The sequence below is a fragment of the Drosophila simulans genome, chromosome 3R, assembly GCF_016746395.2.
Source record: "Drosophila simulans strain w501 chromosome 3R, Prin_Dsim_3.1, whole genome shotgun sequence".
Lineage (NCBI taxonomy): Eukaryota > Metazoa > Arthropoda > Insecta > Diptera > Drosophilidae > Drosophila > Drosophila simulans.
This window is the reverse complement of record NC_052523.2, coordinates 18782941-18797938: the sequence shown is the minus strand read 5'-3', so window position 1 is coordinate 18797938 and position 14998 is coordinate 18782941. Positions and strand designations below refer to the sequence as shown.

The following is a 14998-nucleotide window of genomic DNA, read 5'->3' as shown; positions in this document are numbered from 1 at the left end:
TGTTTTTTTTCGGTGTGAATTCAAAAGAAATTGAAACCCAGTTTGTTGGTTTTCGGTTTTATTTTATTTATCTTTTCTTCGTTTTTATTTGTCTTGGCTTTTAATTTCGTGCTCGCCGTATTTGTTCGTGCGAATGTTGTAAGTTAGACTAGTTGGCTTAGGACTACAAATATTTAACATTAACATTTAACAGGCTATTTACAAATCGTCTATACACAATTACAATTACAATAATCACTTAGCCTAAGGGAATTAAACACTAAACGCGCTTCGTTCGTGAGGTTCTAGAATTAGGCGACTTACACATTAGGCAGATCTCGAAAATTGACCCAGTTTGTTGTACGGTTCTACACATGCGAATGCAGCCACAGATGGCGAGAATGCGATGCGAAGCGAAGCAATCAAGCGAAGCTAGCGAGGGGATAATCGCCAAGTTATAATTGAAGTTGCGCATACGCCCCGTGTTCCCCATGCTCGATCGATCGATCATCGGCAGGCGGACTTCCTCTTCTCCGCTCTCTTCTGTGGGTGTGTGTGTGTGTGCACGCTCGTGTATTTATGGCTCTTAAGCTTAGCTTAGCGTTAGTTGAAACCTTTGTACCAAAACTACTTCCGTTCCGTCCGTTGCCATCACCAATCTGGTCCGTTTATGTAAAATTTGTTCCCCCCAATGTAGGGCAATCCCTGGAAGCACTTTTCTGACTGCTTTCGGTTTTCAATTCAGTTGGCTTTCAGCTTTTGCGCCAGCATCGCCGTGTTATTGTTGCTGTCCGCCTTGCAGGGCGTGGCATCCAGTTGCTGCTGTTGCTTCAGCTGCTGCTGCTGCTGCAGTTGCTGCGCCGCCTTGGTCTTCCTGTAGCTCTGCATGTAGAAGTTCATGAAGAGGCAGAAGAAAATGGATGCATTCAACAGGAGCAGCGCCGAGATGAACTTGGAGAACTGGCACTGGTTGCTGAAGAGGGCGCGGAGCGTGTGGAAGATGCACAGCACGAACTGGGCCTAAAAAATGGGAAAAATAATATAAATGTTATAGAGATCATATATTCATTATAGTCTAGTTCTAGGGTTGCACAACTAGACCTTGTTTTCTAATTGTTGATGTAATTTTTATCATGCGTCCAAGCAGATTAACGTTGTCTTGTCTAATCACACGTATTAAGAAGGGGTTGTGGGAACCATATGGCAAACCGACTTGTTACGCTTGAATTCTGGGAAAGTTCCGAAGAGAGAGCACACGCCTCCTTCGAGCAGCTGGCTCGCATTCAAAGCTCAACTTGACCCACCTCTTTATGGTCATTGGCGCTGTCGAAGGGCATTGAGTGGAGCTTGTCTCGTTACGGAAGTTGTAACGTCATTCAATTAGCCAGTTCTCTAACTGCCGAGTCATAACTTATACTTTTTGCAGTCCGGGTTACAGCTCTTTGAATGCGGCTAATAAAACGGCTGGCAGTGGAGCACCCTTGAGCTGGGCGGGCAATCAAAAAGCACTCAGTGCGGCTACAATGTGCGCACATTGATTGGAATTAGCCGGAGTGTCAGTGTGATATGAGGCTATTAACTAGCTGCTGACTAGCTATGTTTAGCCCAGTCCAACAAGCTGGCTCCGATTGGCCCCTGGGCGACCCCTCGGCGCGTGTTATGGGCTTTTATAGTTACCGCTGTTGTTTGAACATAAGATAATCTAATGGCACCCACACCCACTGCATGCTAAAGAGTTGACGCCAAGATTCTAGCCTTTTAGACGTACCCACACTCAGAAGCCAAAGAATGTCAATGAGCTAGTTGCTTAGTCTAAATTTCCAGTAAACGTAACTAGATTCAAGAACGGTGAAGTGAGGCTTAGGAATTTTAAATATGCCAGAATAACATGTATAAATTAAATGGAATGCCGAAGCTAATGATCATTGATTTATCGTTGATGCTTAAGACACGAGCATTGTATCTTATCGGTTATCTAAATTAGCAAGGGTTTTTCATTGTTTCTCCCTATTTCTTATGATTATAACCACTCCAACTATTTTTCCCTGTGTACCAATCTCGGTGGTGTGCAGTTTTCGATGACCTACAAAATATTACGCTGGCCAGCCAAGCGCTGCAGGTTTCCATTACCACTGCATGTTGGCCAAGATGGCAACTGCAACTGCAACCGGCCAAGTTTGCCTCTTGCGGTCCGTTGAAAGCCAACGTCGGCGCTTAAATGCTTCATTGCACGAGGCACCGAGCACCGTGGGCTTCAAATTGATGGATGGAAGTGGGGCAATATCTATGCTGGGTTTTATGGGAAGTCCGGCAGGTCGAATGGCCAGCTTCCTCATAAAAGTCGCTATTATTGAGTGTAAACTGCTTCTGGAGAATTGAAATTGTTTTAAACGTCTCTTGGATTTTCTCACATTGTGCATGCAAAGATTGGAGCGCTCAACAGCAGTGGCTTCTTCCATAAATTGTTTGTAATTAAATGCTAAGTTATTTTTGCACGTTTTTTAAGAGGTTTGACCTCGTGTTTGGTGTTTTTGGTTCGTGCCGGATTTTCTTTGATCAATCTTTTTAAAATTCTCAGGGTACTTGAAATCGAAAATCGCATATATTTAGTAAAATAAATTACTGACCTCTTAAATTCGCTATAGCAAATGGGTCATAAATCTATTTAATTTGCCTAAATGAGTATGGACATCTTATTTTGGTAAGGCCATCTGGCCAAGCCCCTCTCCTATACATTTTATAGGTGTGCTACATTTGTATGTTTAAATATTTCACATTATAGTCAAAGTGACCTTTTCGATCAATTAACTGTTTAAATTTCAAAACTACTTTCTATTGAGTCAATTAACTCCGTGAATCCGTGCAGGCTCAACAAATATATACTCTGCAGTTTATGCAGTTTTTCAATTTTCTATTCAAGATTAAGAATTGTCTGTAGTGGACCACTGTTCCAGCAAAATGATTGTTGCGCAATCTTGGCATAGATCATTGAACGTTATTCCATTATTACTGGGAAATGTAGTGCGCGTGTGCCGGCAACTGGCGATCGAAAACAATAATAGAAGCCAAAGGCAGTTGCACTTGCAACATGACTGATCTGAACCGATGACTCGGATCGCCGCACCGGCAATTGAAAGTGCTGGATACAGGTAGATGGATAGCTAGATAGATAGATGGCTTGTTGACTTTTACCCAGACACGGCGTGCCAAATTGCATGTGTAGTCTGCCCAGTGGTCGCCAGCGACCGGCGCACAAGACCCGGTTTGCTGGCGGGGAATATGGATGTGGAATATGTTGTGGTCGTCGCAATAGCCGACATAGACACTCACCCAGGTTGGTGTGGCAAGTTCGTCGCGGTGCTGGACAAAAGTGAACGCTACCGCTACCGCTGCCGCTCAACATTCATTGCCGCAAAACGGAACGAACACGAAATGATAATGTAATCGAAACTGGTCGGATCGGTCGGTCGGTTGGTTGGTTAGTTGGTCGGTTGGTCGGCTGGTCGGCTGGTTTGTGCCGCAAATGTGGAAACTCTTGGTGGAATTGGAAGTGGAATTGGCCTACCTCCGTATGTTGCGGGCATGGATGTTGCAACCTAATGTTGCCACAAGCAATCGGCAAATCGGAACTTAACTTCAACTTGTGCCCGGCTCTCTGCTCAAATGTGGAGCATGCGATGTATGGTCAGGCATTTGGTGGCTAATTGGTCGGCAGGAACGGAACCAAATCGAAAGAATCCGACTGGTTGCGCAGCCAATTGGCAACACTTACTTTCAGTAGAAGCAGTAGATGTAGAATCACAACTACGACTACTACTGGCATGACAGATAAATTATCCATAAGATGCACCCGCCTACTCATTAAGTATGTCAGTGCAGCGCAGCGATATGCACTGAGAACAATTGGGGGTTTCAAAGAACTTATAGCTGTAGAATTTGAGATTTTCTGTGTTAAGAAAATTGATACTATTCATTTGATAAGGTGCTAAATATGCTAAAATATTAGTAATGTTTCTAGTATGGGTTCTACTTTTTTTTACTGTGTGGGAGGCCAGCGAACAGCAATTGGAAAGATATCAAGAAAATGGCACTACTACAACCACACAAACAGCAATCTAGCTAAGCACTCTATTGACTACATATGTGAAATTTTATAAAAGCATATTACAAGCACAGTGAGCCCTGCCTAGCAGCGACTGCAACTGTTGGCAATTATTGATATTTATTAAAAATATTTGATTTGGCAATGTTACTATGAGGTTTTCCAATCGTTAAGTTTTTAATTATTGTTCTTTCCTCATTTTCCAGACATACAAATTATGTAATTGCCTTTAATTGCTTGGTTGAATGTCTGTATATTGGATTCGAAATCTTGATTAGCTGGTATGGCTTTGGCAAAAATGCTGTTTTAGGATAAATAAAAATAAATGACTAATTAACCCTCAAATTAAGCTCTTATTGACCTAATTTTTGGGATTTACTTCTTGGGAATACCCACTGCTGGCTGCTCGTTCGCCTCCTGCCCAACAGTCTGTCTAAAATGGAAAACCTGTGCTTGCTACTTAACTTAGTCACCGAACGTTTGACAACTCAACTGTGGAGCAGAGCTTCAAGGCGATTCACTAACTAGCGGCTGCGACAATAACAACTACAGCATTGAATCTCGATTCGAAGGAGGCCAGTCAGTCAGCCAGCAGAACAAACTATACTCGCCAATATCTCCATGCGTTTCGAGAATTTCGAAACTTTTGAAAACGAGAAAAGATTGAGAAAAAATGCCATGTGTTTGTCGTATTTCAATTATGCGTATTCACTACAAAAAATACTGGCCAGCAAAGAACCGTTCATGTGAAGCCAAGATTGGCTAGCACAAAAATCAGATGGGAAAAACCAGAAAGCAGTCGCGAAATCTAGATCACTCGATTGGCGACAATCTCTGGATTCGCATCGATTTCGCTTCACTTTTGCTTTCGGATCTAGCAATGTTGCGTAATCTCTCAACGAGAATTTGAGATCGATGGCTCAGAGATTGGCCTTTGGCCCCAAAAAAAAAAAAAATAAAGTTTTGGGAAAAACTTAAGCGCTAGTGCAAACAAAACGGCGGAGGCCAAATCTTAGTTTTTGCAGTGGCATTTCGGCATTTTAGACAAATGCAAGACACAGTTGGCTAGTTAGAAGCATTGGCCAACATTACTATTTTGGCAATATAAACACGGATAGCAACTGGTCGCCGCGAATGCGAGATGGTGTGCGTGCCTTTGGGCCCACTGAATAATGCCAATTTATGTGGCAGAGCCAGCTGAGCACTGAGTCTAACTTTGAGGCACGACTGCCGGTCTAACTGGTTTGCATTTTGGCTTAAATTTTTGGCGGCGTCTTGGCCAAATCAGTCGGGCAATTGCTAGCCTACAGCGACTAACTTTGACTTCGATCTATGCTCGAAAAAAAACACATTTCACACATGCCTGGCCCCAGCGAAGAATTCTGAACAAGTTTCGTTTGATTTCGGGCGTTATCTGGGCTGGAACCGATTCGCATTTAATGAGTGGTACTTACGATCTGCAGCTCGGTCATGTATTTCTTCCACCACAGGAACTTGGCGTACTCGGGTCCCATGGCGGCCATCATGTAGTAGAAGTACATGCACACGTGCACAAAGTTGTTCAACAGATTCGGGAAGGTGGCGTTTCCACCTGTAACAGGAGATTGGAATAATCAGATTATAGTTAAAGATAGTTGTTAGGTAGAATCATAATCATAGCAAGCAGAATTTCGGATATAGGATTTTTCATTCATGGAACATGAAATGATATAACAGCAATATAATATTTAATATTTGATTATTGATTCTAATTTACATAAATTGCTATTAATATTTTGAAATAATATTCTGACTTTAATCTAGTCTCAACAAATAATACTGGTTATTGACTCACCGGCGAGGAACTTAACCAGCACCCATGTCTCCAGCGGAGTGACCGAGTGATGGTACACGTGCAGCCAGGTGATTTGGGAGGACTTCTTGCGCAGCACGAAGAACATGGTGTCGGCGAACTCGGTCAGCTTGGACAGGTAGTACAGGTAGCACAGGTTGAGCATCTGCGGGATGAGACGGTGAGAGAGGGTGGGAGTGGGAGAAGGGGGTATCAGTGCGGTTGACCTAGCAAGGTCGTTATGCAATTCGCGCCCACCGAGCAACGTGGCCAATTAGCGTAGAAACCGCAGAAGAAGAACTTGCGCAATGACATTGACAGAGTTTTCGTTCCGCCGCCTCTTTAGTTTCGTTTCGCGTTGTTTCGTTTCTCGCTTGGAATAGCCAAGCAAACACTTTTGTTTTCATTTTCCGAGCAAGAATTCAGCTGTTCTGTTTGCAAGTGAAACGTTTGGGCGCACGCTGCGTATGCGCAATGCAAACAATGCTGACTTTTATGACTTCGCTAAGGCGCCGTGGACTTATGGAAATGACCATAAAACTAGATGACAGACGCTAATGACTCTAGGGTCCACCGGAGTTTATTGACTTGTCTCTGGGGCTCGGTGGGTTTTATATTTCTCTTGGCTTTTTGGAGCTTTTCGTTGCGGATGTGAAATCGATCAATGAGTGTGTAGGAAAAGGTCCGGCGTGGTCAGTGGTAATTCACAGAATTTATGCTCTATTGATTTAAAGCTCAAACAGACCACAAGTACAATTCCAATTGCAAACAAACGGCTGAGCAAGCCGAACTGTTTAGAGCCACTTCAAATGTTGTTAATTTGATTGTAAACTAGCCAATAGTACAACAGCCTTGAGGGTGTGGCCGTCTCTAATATTTTTCTGACCGTAATATTGGAGGCTTTAAATGCTTGCAATTCGTATACCCTCTATGAAAATTCGATTGATTTCGGTTAAATTAACACAAGAATAAAGATTCCAATGAGGAAAAGGTTTTAGGTTTGGTAAGTGAGAAAAAATAAAAAATAAAGTAGATCCATTGAATGCTGCTTCGCTAGAAAACATTTGAAAACTTTGAGAAAGTAGTATTCATATTTAATCTGGAATCTTTAAATCAAATTTAGAGTATTGAAAGATCGGTAAGTTGGTTTTAGCTTTTGTTACAAATCTGCTTGCATTTAAGCCCCATTTGTGGTGCAAAAACAAACAAGCCTAAAATTGTGCATTTAACTTCAGACTGCCATTAATTGTTTATGCTGAGTGGCCTGGGAAGAGGGAATATAATCGATGGGCAGGCGTAACAAATGGCTGCTCGACAAGCCATTAGAGGTAGAATTTGGATTAAGAAGCTGACCATTTAATTGCCACGCTCACTAAATTTGAATGTGAACTTTGTGCTGTCGCGGAGACATAATTAAAAACACTTTATTCGTGGTTGTTTTCATATCTGCTCTATGACTGGTCAAAAAAGTGGCTTTGAGCTGAACTTTACGGGCCAACTAAATGGCTCTCAAGTCTGCCGGAGTCAGTGAGTCATCACAAAACAGAGGCAACGAACTTGCTAGCCAACTGCGGAAGATGAACCCGGCAAGGTGAGGCGAAAACAAAGACCGATCGACAACCGACAACCAACCATCAACCGGCCAAATGACAAATGCCGAATTATATAATAGAGACCATAAACTCCTTAAGTCCACGCGTGCCTCTCGAAATAGAAATTTGATTGGGGATGAGCGAGTTTCGATCTGACAGTGAATTGAATTTAGAATTTAGATGACCGGTTGCGACCACTTACCCGCTTGGAACTGGGACTATCGGAGTAGTCAACCGGTTGGCACTTCAGATTGTAGTAGTTCAGCCAGCCTGCCATTAGGTGCTATTTTGGGGGAAACCAGAAAGGGAATGATATCAGTTGGACGAACCTTGTGCTATATGCTAATCCCAAGACCCAAACTCACCTCGTAGAACATATAGCCACTGAGGGCCACCTGGAAGGCATTGTAGACGACCAGGGTGCGGCGCAGCTGGAAGGGCTTGCGATCGCGCATGAACAGTGGTCCTATGACCAGGACCCAGGACAAGTAGACGGCCACCATGCCAAAGGTGAACATCGGGTGCTCCATCAGCGGGAAGCGCGTTGCTCGCGGATCTGTAAAATTTAGACGCATAACATCCTAATTAATTACCGCCATTCGTTGTTCATTTCATTTGCTATAAGTTTTGCCTATGCTAATGCAGAGACGGGACGAAACAGCTTCGATTTGCATTTCATTAGTTTCAGCCAAGCCATTCAATCCATGCCAGCTGAATGAAATCGTGGCTAAATATAAAGTCAACTTGTCACTTGTAGCGTTTAAAGTGTCAGCACAATCGCCCCTACACTGAGCAATAATAGTAAATAGTATGCGAGGCTGGCATGCCGGTTAGGGAATTATTCCATATCTTAGTAAACATCGACGTCATAGCACGTTGATTTAAAGAAACCCCCCAGAAATGATATGGTAATTAATTGCATGGGGCTTTGCATTTCTAAATGGACCAACTTTTCCACAACACTGCTTGTTTACTACAATAGTTATGATTTATCATCCAGTTCGACGATATTGCCAGCAAATAGTTGTTTACTACAAATATTCCATTGGCCGCAGGGGATCACTTTTATGCCGGGAATTCTTGACCTGTTGCACTGAACAGTTGGTTGTATTCTGGGCCTCAATGTCATCTGCATAACTTAGTTTACTAAGTCGAACAGAAGCTTTTACTAAAATACCAAGATACTAAAATATAATATTCAAAAAGTAGATAAAATGCATATTTCTATAATTGTAAACAGTTATCTGTACACTGAATGAATTTTGAATTGAATTTTTTAGATTACCTTATTATTTTATGTATCATAATATTTATATATCTCACTAATATATTTTTTTCTTTTGTTCTTAATAACTTTTCATACGCTTAGCATTAAAATGTCTACAGTTCTCTTCCAATTATCGTGTCAAGTTCGTGTCCTAAGTCTTTTGTTGACGGACCGGAACTTTTACTTTTTTCAAGTTTGTGTTCTAAGTCTTTTGCTTATGGCCAAAAAACCCCCGAAAGTTTTTGCTTCGTAAGCGTTAATTTGGCACTACGTAATCTTCTTAAACCCGGTTTAGTATCACTAACCACCGCACTGCTTTTAATTGCATCTGCCTGCCATTGACCTTTCACCGCCGACTTTTCTCATTGCCAGGAAAGTGAATATGTGAATATGGGCTACCGTCAGCAAGTGCCTCTGGAAATGGAACTCATGGGCAGACCCCAAAGGCAATTGGCATGTTCGAAGTGCTCCGGCTGCTATTATTGTACTTAATAAATACATGCTCAGCTGCACACGGCGAAACCAAAAGCAAAACCAAAGTCGTCGATGGCGACGGTCGCATCATAAAAATGTCTAAGATAAGCAATGTAAATACATTTTAATTACGTTAATAATTGTCAAAAATACAATTGACACTGCCAAGGTCGCAATTTAAAGCGCGCGCACACACAAACGCACACAAGAAATCATTTTTAATTGTCCTAGAAGTTTTTTGGCTCAACTTTTGGCTTTGTCTTTTTACTTTTCTTTTTTCTGTGGTTTTTTTTTACATTTTTTCTTTGCCATCTCGTGTTCGTTTTGTTTGGCATTTAGGTTTTGTGTTACTACTTGCAGGCCATAAAAAATGACAATTTCATGGCAATTCGTCATTTTTATGGATTTATAATTAAGTCGGCTAATGCACCAGATATTCGAACAGCACCCGAACACTTGACACCTACCGCCGTAATCCTCTTCCACCAGCTGGTAGTAGCGCTGCACGAGGCCCGTGTAGTTGCGCGTTATGTGATGGGTCTTGAACTCATCCAGCGCGATATTGGCTATCTCCACGACCATTTCGAATCGCGAGCTGCTGTTGTAGTTGTGGTAGTTCATACTCATGATGATGGGTTCTCAGTTATCCTCAGGCTAATCCTTGGCTTTCAACTTGAAGTATCCAAAAGTGTGGGCTTTGTTTTTGCGTTTTATACGTTCAGTTCGTTGGGTCAGAGGCTCGCCGCAGGATGTTGCATACTGCGCTCGGGCCGATCGAAATCACTTTATTGGCTGCACACGCTCAGAAAAATCACTTTTCGACTCGCTGTATTGCTGTTTATTTACTATTGCCCAATTCGTATTGGATATAGACGCGCAGATCTGGCTGTATTCTACCACCACACCGTAGGAATGTTTATGCTCAACTGAATCTAAAACTTCTCAGCAATCACAAGATAAAGTAACTTTTTCGCAGCGCCAGCCGAGCAGAGCAGCGGCAGAATCGGTGGCAGAGGCTGAGCGGCTGCGATCACGACGCTTGTGCAAAATACTTGGCTGGCTCACAACTACAACTACAAGTGCCAAATACCAGATAGAGCCCGACTTCGGCAACTGAACGAACGACGAACGCCCCCAAAAAAGAGCCATAGAACAACGGAAGTTTCGTTCAGTTGGCGCCGCAGTGCATGCAATTTTTTCTACATCTGTGTTGGCCACAAACCCCCATTGCTCGCATGTGTGTGCGTGCGTGTGAGTATCTGTGTGTGCTTGGCCCACTGAGTCGCGTTCGAGTTTTTTCGATTTTTAGCATGTTCCGTTTGGCATTCAACATTGAATGCCGATGATTATGTTGCCGGTGGCTCGAGACACCGGGTGAATTCAACTTTTTATAGGTCAATGCACTACGATGTGGCTGAACTCTTCGGCTCTTTGCTGTTTGCAAGTTGAAATTTATCTGTCTGCGATTTGAAATTTTACTCTTTCGTTAATTATAATTTTAAGCTAAGAAAGTTAGTAGTTCAGAAATAGAGTAATGCAACTAATAAATATTCGAAGTTGATTAAATAAAGTATTCACTTAGTTGTTTTATGGATTAGTTGCAGCTAAGTAAAATTTATCTTTTAGGTATGAATTCCAGAAATTTCCAATTGGAAAGTCACTAAAAAACCAACATTTTTTATATAAATATGTTTTAGAGCATATGTAAACGTATGAAAATTTATTAATGGATTTTATTTACAATTAATTCTAAGTTTAAGCTAAAAAACAACTAAAAAGTAGGAAAATAGACAGCACATTTTTTATATGAGCGTTAAAATTTTATTTATTTCTTACCTAAATAAAATTTAAGGCAATTGCAATGCATAACTTTACAATTACAACTTAATCATAAATCTAATCGAAGCGTTATAATAATTGTGATTTTTATTGATCCCTTTAAATGCAAAGTAAGCCATAAAAGCGAATACTATAATATTATTGCCTATAATTGCTAAAACCTTTACGCGTGTCATATTAATAAATGGATTTATTAACCTGCCAACGAGACCCCATTTCACTATGAAATTATTCCGGTTGAAGCAAAGGGATCCCCAGCTCCTCATTCACCTTAGAGCCGCTCTAAAATATAAACAACGCTATTGTTTGTAATTCGCATAATATTTTTTTTAATTTTCTAAGGAGCCAAACTCGTTGTCCACCAGCGAAGCACGTACAATTAAAACAAGTTTTTAATGGCATCTTTAATGTGCAAGTGCCTTACTTTGTGTCAAGCTAAATTAAAGGCTTGAGCTATGCTGGTTCCTGGACTTCCGGCTTGTCTTCCAACGACCTCAGCCGACGATGTTTATTTGTAATTCCCATTCATGCTTACAAGCAGAATAACCTGTTCTCGGCTAATCGGCCCTGGGGAGGTGTTGATTCGGGGTTTATTTGCTGATATGCTAAATATATTCTCGGGCAGCTAGAACGATGCCAAGAATCCAGAAGATCTAGGAGTGGTAAACGTGTCAAGGTGGCCATCCGCAGATGGCCTCAGATACACGATCAATCCGCAGATACATGAGACGTGTGTAAATCCATATAGATCGAAGGCAAAAGCCACTGGGTTATGTTCGTCGTTAAGTTGTGTAAATTATCGGACGTGCAGCGAAGCCTTCGCCGGCGTATATTACCCGTAATTATGCCATTTAGTTCCATACAGAACCATTTGCGTTTTGCGACAAATTAACGCCGAGCGCATTGAGTGCCTAGTAAATGGTTCTTTGAAGTTCAGCCCGGCCAGTTCGACCTTTGCTTGGCTTGATTATTTTGGCCATGTTTGGGGCCGACGTATTCGAATCGGAATCCACAGCCGGCAAGGATGACGTTGGCTACTACCAACACGGCTAACGGTTGAATGCGGATTGGCCACGCTCGACTCTGCGGCTCCTAAACGTGGATCATGATGATGAGCTTGGCAACACAGCCCCGCGGTGTCTCACGGCCTAGGTCTAGGTTAATCGGAAGTTAAAGAAGTCAAAGAAGTCTGAAGAGTCAAAGAAGGCAACGCCGCCAGCCAAGCGGACCAAGATTTCGATGATAAATGTATGCTTTGATAGCTCCAGTTTTGTTGTGATTTTGTGCGGCTTTTTTGCGAATTTCCGTTCCATCAATTTTCGATATCTCATCTTTTTGCCATTGGCGAAACAGCTTTGACTCCATCATAATCAATATGTTTTCAATGTGTTCATCATAATGGCAAATGCTAAATGTTTGTCGCTTATTATACGCCTGATTAATGGCCCTGGTGTTGACAAAATTTCGATATTTCAGACGGAAAGTTGTCACATGTTAATAAACTAATTATTTAAATTGCGGCTTTATCATTATTTCAGCGGCAGCTTACAATTATGATCTATGATAAAGCTGAGCATACTTGAAGTTCTAACATTTATTGCGCAAGTTGCTATATATTTCCTAAATTATTAAGCAACATATATAGTCCTATAATATTTGCTTTATCGTTTAGCCGATTTATTACCGAGCACATTCCAGTCGAACAACAAAAGCCGCAGAATGAGCAAGCAGAAAATTTTATTAGCTGGTGCATGTAGCAAATAATTAACGATCATAAATTAATTAGCACTGGATTGGAAAAGGTGTGGGTGCTAACACGTCGCACAAAGGGAGTATTTTGAAGCATTTTAGAACGATCGTAGCTGAAGTTCGCCTATTGACTCTTGACCGCCGGCGTTTCTTAATTGATAACGGAATCATTTTCGAAAGGCGGGCCGTGGGTCAGACCCCCCTGATTATCGGGGCTGTAAACAGCAATTACCAATTAATCGCTCACAGACGCTTAGCCAGTTTTGTTCATTAAAGTCACAACAATTTTTCGAACGGAGTCTTTCGAGTTGCGCAATTGCTGCCATTCGATTGCTAAATGCTTCATGTCAACTTTTCGTCTGCGCGGGTTTATCTGCAGATCTGGCCATATATAGTACTTAGTCTTAATTGCGTTGCAATTTGGTGCAGAAAAAAAAGCGAGCATGCCCTTGAGACGGCCCCAAAAAGAAAAAGAGGCAAGTCTTTAATTTAAACATATTTATATCACATGTGCAGATGTTTTGCGCATTCGGAATTTCAAGCTCAATATACACGGCCTGCATTTGCGCGGCTAAGACTTTTGCCGAGCACACACCACTTTTGGCCCTAATTGAATGGGTAAACCCAGAAGACGCCGGCTCAGATTCAGTTGGCCAATTGCCAAAGGGAATTGGTGGAGCCGAGAAGATAGATGGCACGTTCGATGGTCACGATTAGTAATAAAAATGAACAGGTGCGTAGAAAGAAAATATTTAAATGGGGATTTACCGAAGATTAACCTTTTCAGATGAAAGATTTATTTATCAAAGAAGGTGTACTCAAAGAATGAGTGAAGCTGTTTTGATGATTCAACAAAATTTTATTGTATCTTAAATTCTCATAATTATCATAAATTGAAGTGTGTATATATATGTATAGATATGTGTATACATAACTTTAATCTTTGTTAAGTATATGGCTTAGCTTACATAAGATTTAGAACCAGAAAAACCCCCCTCGATCAACCTGTGAACATGGCCAACCAAGATTAGAGGTCGAGTGCCGCTATGGCTGCTAATCAATTGGCCAAACGTGTGCTCAGTTACAGCCAAGCAAATGGCCAGTCAATGAAGAAGATGCTCCCGAAATAACCAAAGCCAAAAATACATAAACCCAACCGAGTGGCTGGTATTTTATTTTCTGGTTTATGAGCCAAGACGGCCGGCCAGTGATAAAGTGGCTAAGTTCTTGGCAACGCACATGTCGCTGACTTGAACTTGAAATCCGTGCGATACATAACTTTGAATATAATCAAGAGCGGGTTAAGCCAAGAATAGATCCCTCGTCACTCAATTAGCAATTAAAAGTTCACTTTGAACTTGACACAGTTGTTGAGCGCAAAATCAGAAAAAATAAAAATAAAAACAAATACCCAAAGACGGCAAATTGCCTCAGTTACGTTTCGAAAGCTGGCAAAAAAAAAAACAAGAAGAAGAAATATATCAAGACTAGAATTTATAATTAAGCATTTAAATGAAAACCGCTCTGCGCGATCGAATCTATTAAGCTTCTTAGGCATTTTCTGCCTCTCAGTCATCAGCGGATCGATCAGGAAACGGAAGTGCGATTTCTTTTTCTCCGCACATATTAATCTTTTTGTTTTTCTCTCGATTTATATGAATTTATCGCTCCAAACGAGTTTCGCCCAAGGGCAAGCCATCGGTAGTTGCTAGTTGGTAGTTGTTGCCCAGCTACGACTCCAAAAATTCGATTGATTGGAGATCTTTTCGATTCGAGAACGAGAGTTCGCAAGAGGCCCAATAGATATATAGATTGGAATATTGTATATTGGTGCTACGGCATTTCCGCGCTGCGGAAACGAGTTCGATTTGCGCAATTGACTCGGTAACGAGCCACTTTGGATGAGTTTTATGGCCATAGAGCAACGACCCGGTTACAATCGCATCCCGATCAGTTGCCACCTGTCATGTAATCGGCTAATTGGAGCTGATCATTTACCCATTGTTCTTTCTAGGGGGGTTGTCTTCTAATCATAGGCCTATTTCGAGGTAAACAGGGAAATTGATTTGCCGTTAGAACTTTAGTTACGCTTGTAATTAACTTTTGTTATATATACGGATAATATAGGAAATGCCGTTGACTTCTACTTAAAAAGTCACTTGAAA

The 14998-nt window shown here is 41.6% G+C and overlaps 1 protein-coding gene across 1 annotated transcript; it reads right to left on the bottom strand.

The window, feature by feature from the left end:
- Positions 1-45: 45 nt before the first annotated feature.
- On the bottom strand, positions 46-10209 carry LOC6729123 (elongation of very long chain fatty acids protein 7). Its single transcript, XM_002104408.4, has 6 exons — positions 9713-10209; positions 7870-8060; positions 7707-7787; positions 5916-6078; positions 5536-5672; positions 46-999 (listed from the first exon to the last, which is right to left on the bottom strand). The coding sequence occupies exons 1-6, from the start codon at positions 9870-9872 to the stop codon at positions 721-723; spliced, it is 1011 nt and encodes a 336-aa protein (XP_002104444.1). The 5' UTR covers positions 9873-10209; the 3' UTR covers positions 46-720.
- Between the last annotated feature and the right edge of the window lie 4789 nt (positions 10210-14998).

What these genes read in the sequence shown, in the direction of transcription:
- LOC6729123 (XM_002104408.4), bottom strand. Translation starts at nt 9,872, where the DNA reads ATGAGTATGAACTACCACAACTACAACAGCAGCTCGCGATTCGAAATG. An exon ending in GGTGGAAGAGGATTACGGCG is followed by an intron (nt 8,061 to 9,712) that starts GTAGGTGTCAAG and finishes TAAATTTTACAG; the next exon opens with ATCCGCGAGCAACGCGCTTC. An exon ending in ACATGACCGAGCTGCAGATC is followed by an intron (nt 1,000 to 5,535) that starts GTAAGTACCACT and finishes CCCATTTTTTAG; the next exon opens with GCCCAGTTCGTGCTGTGCAT.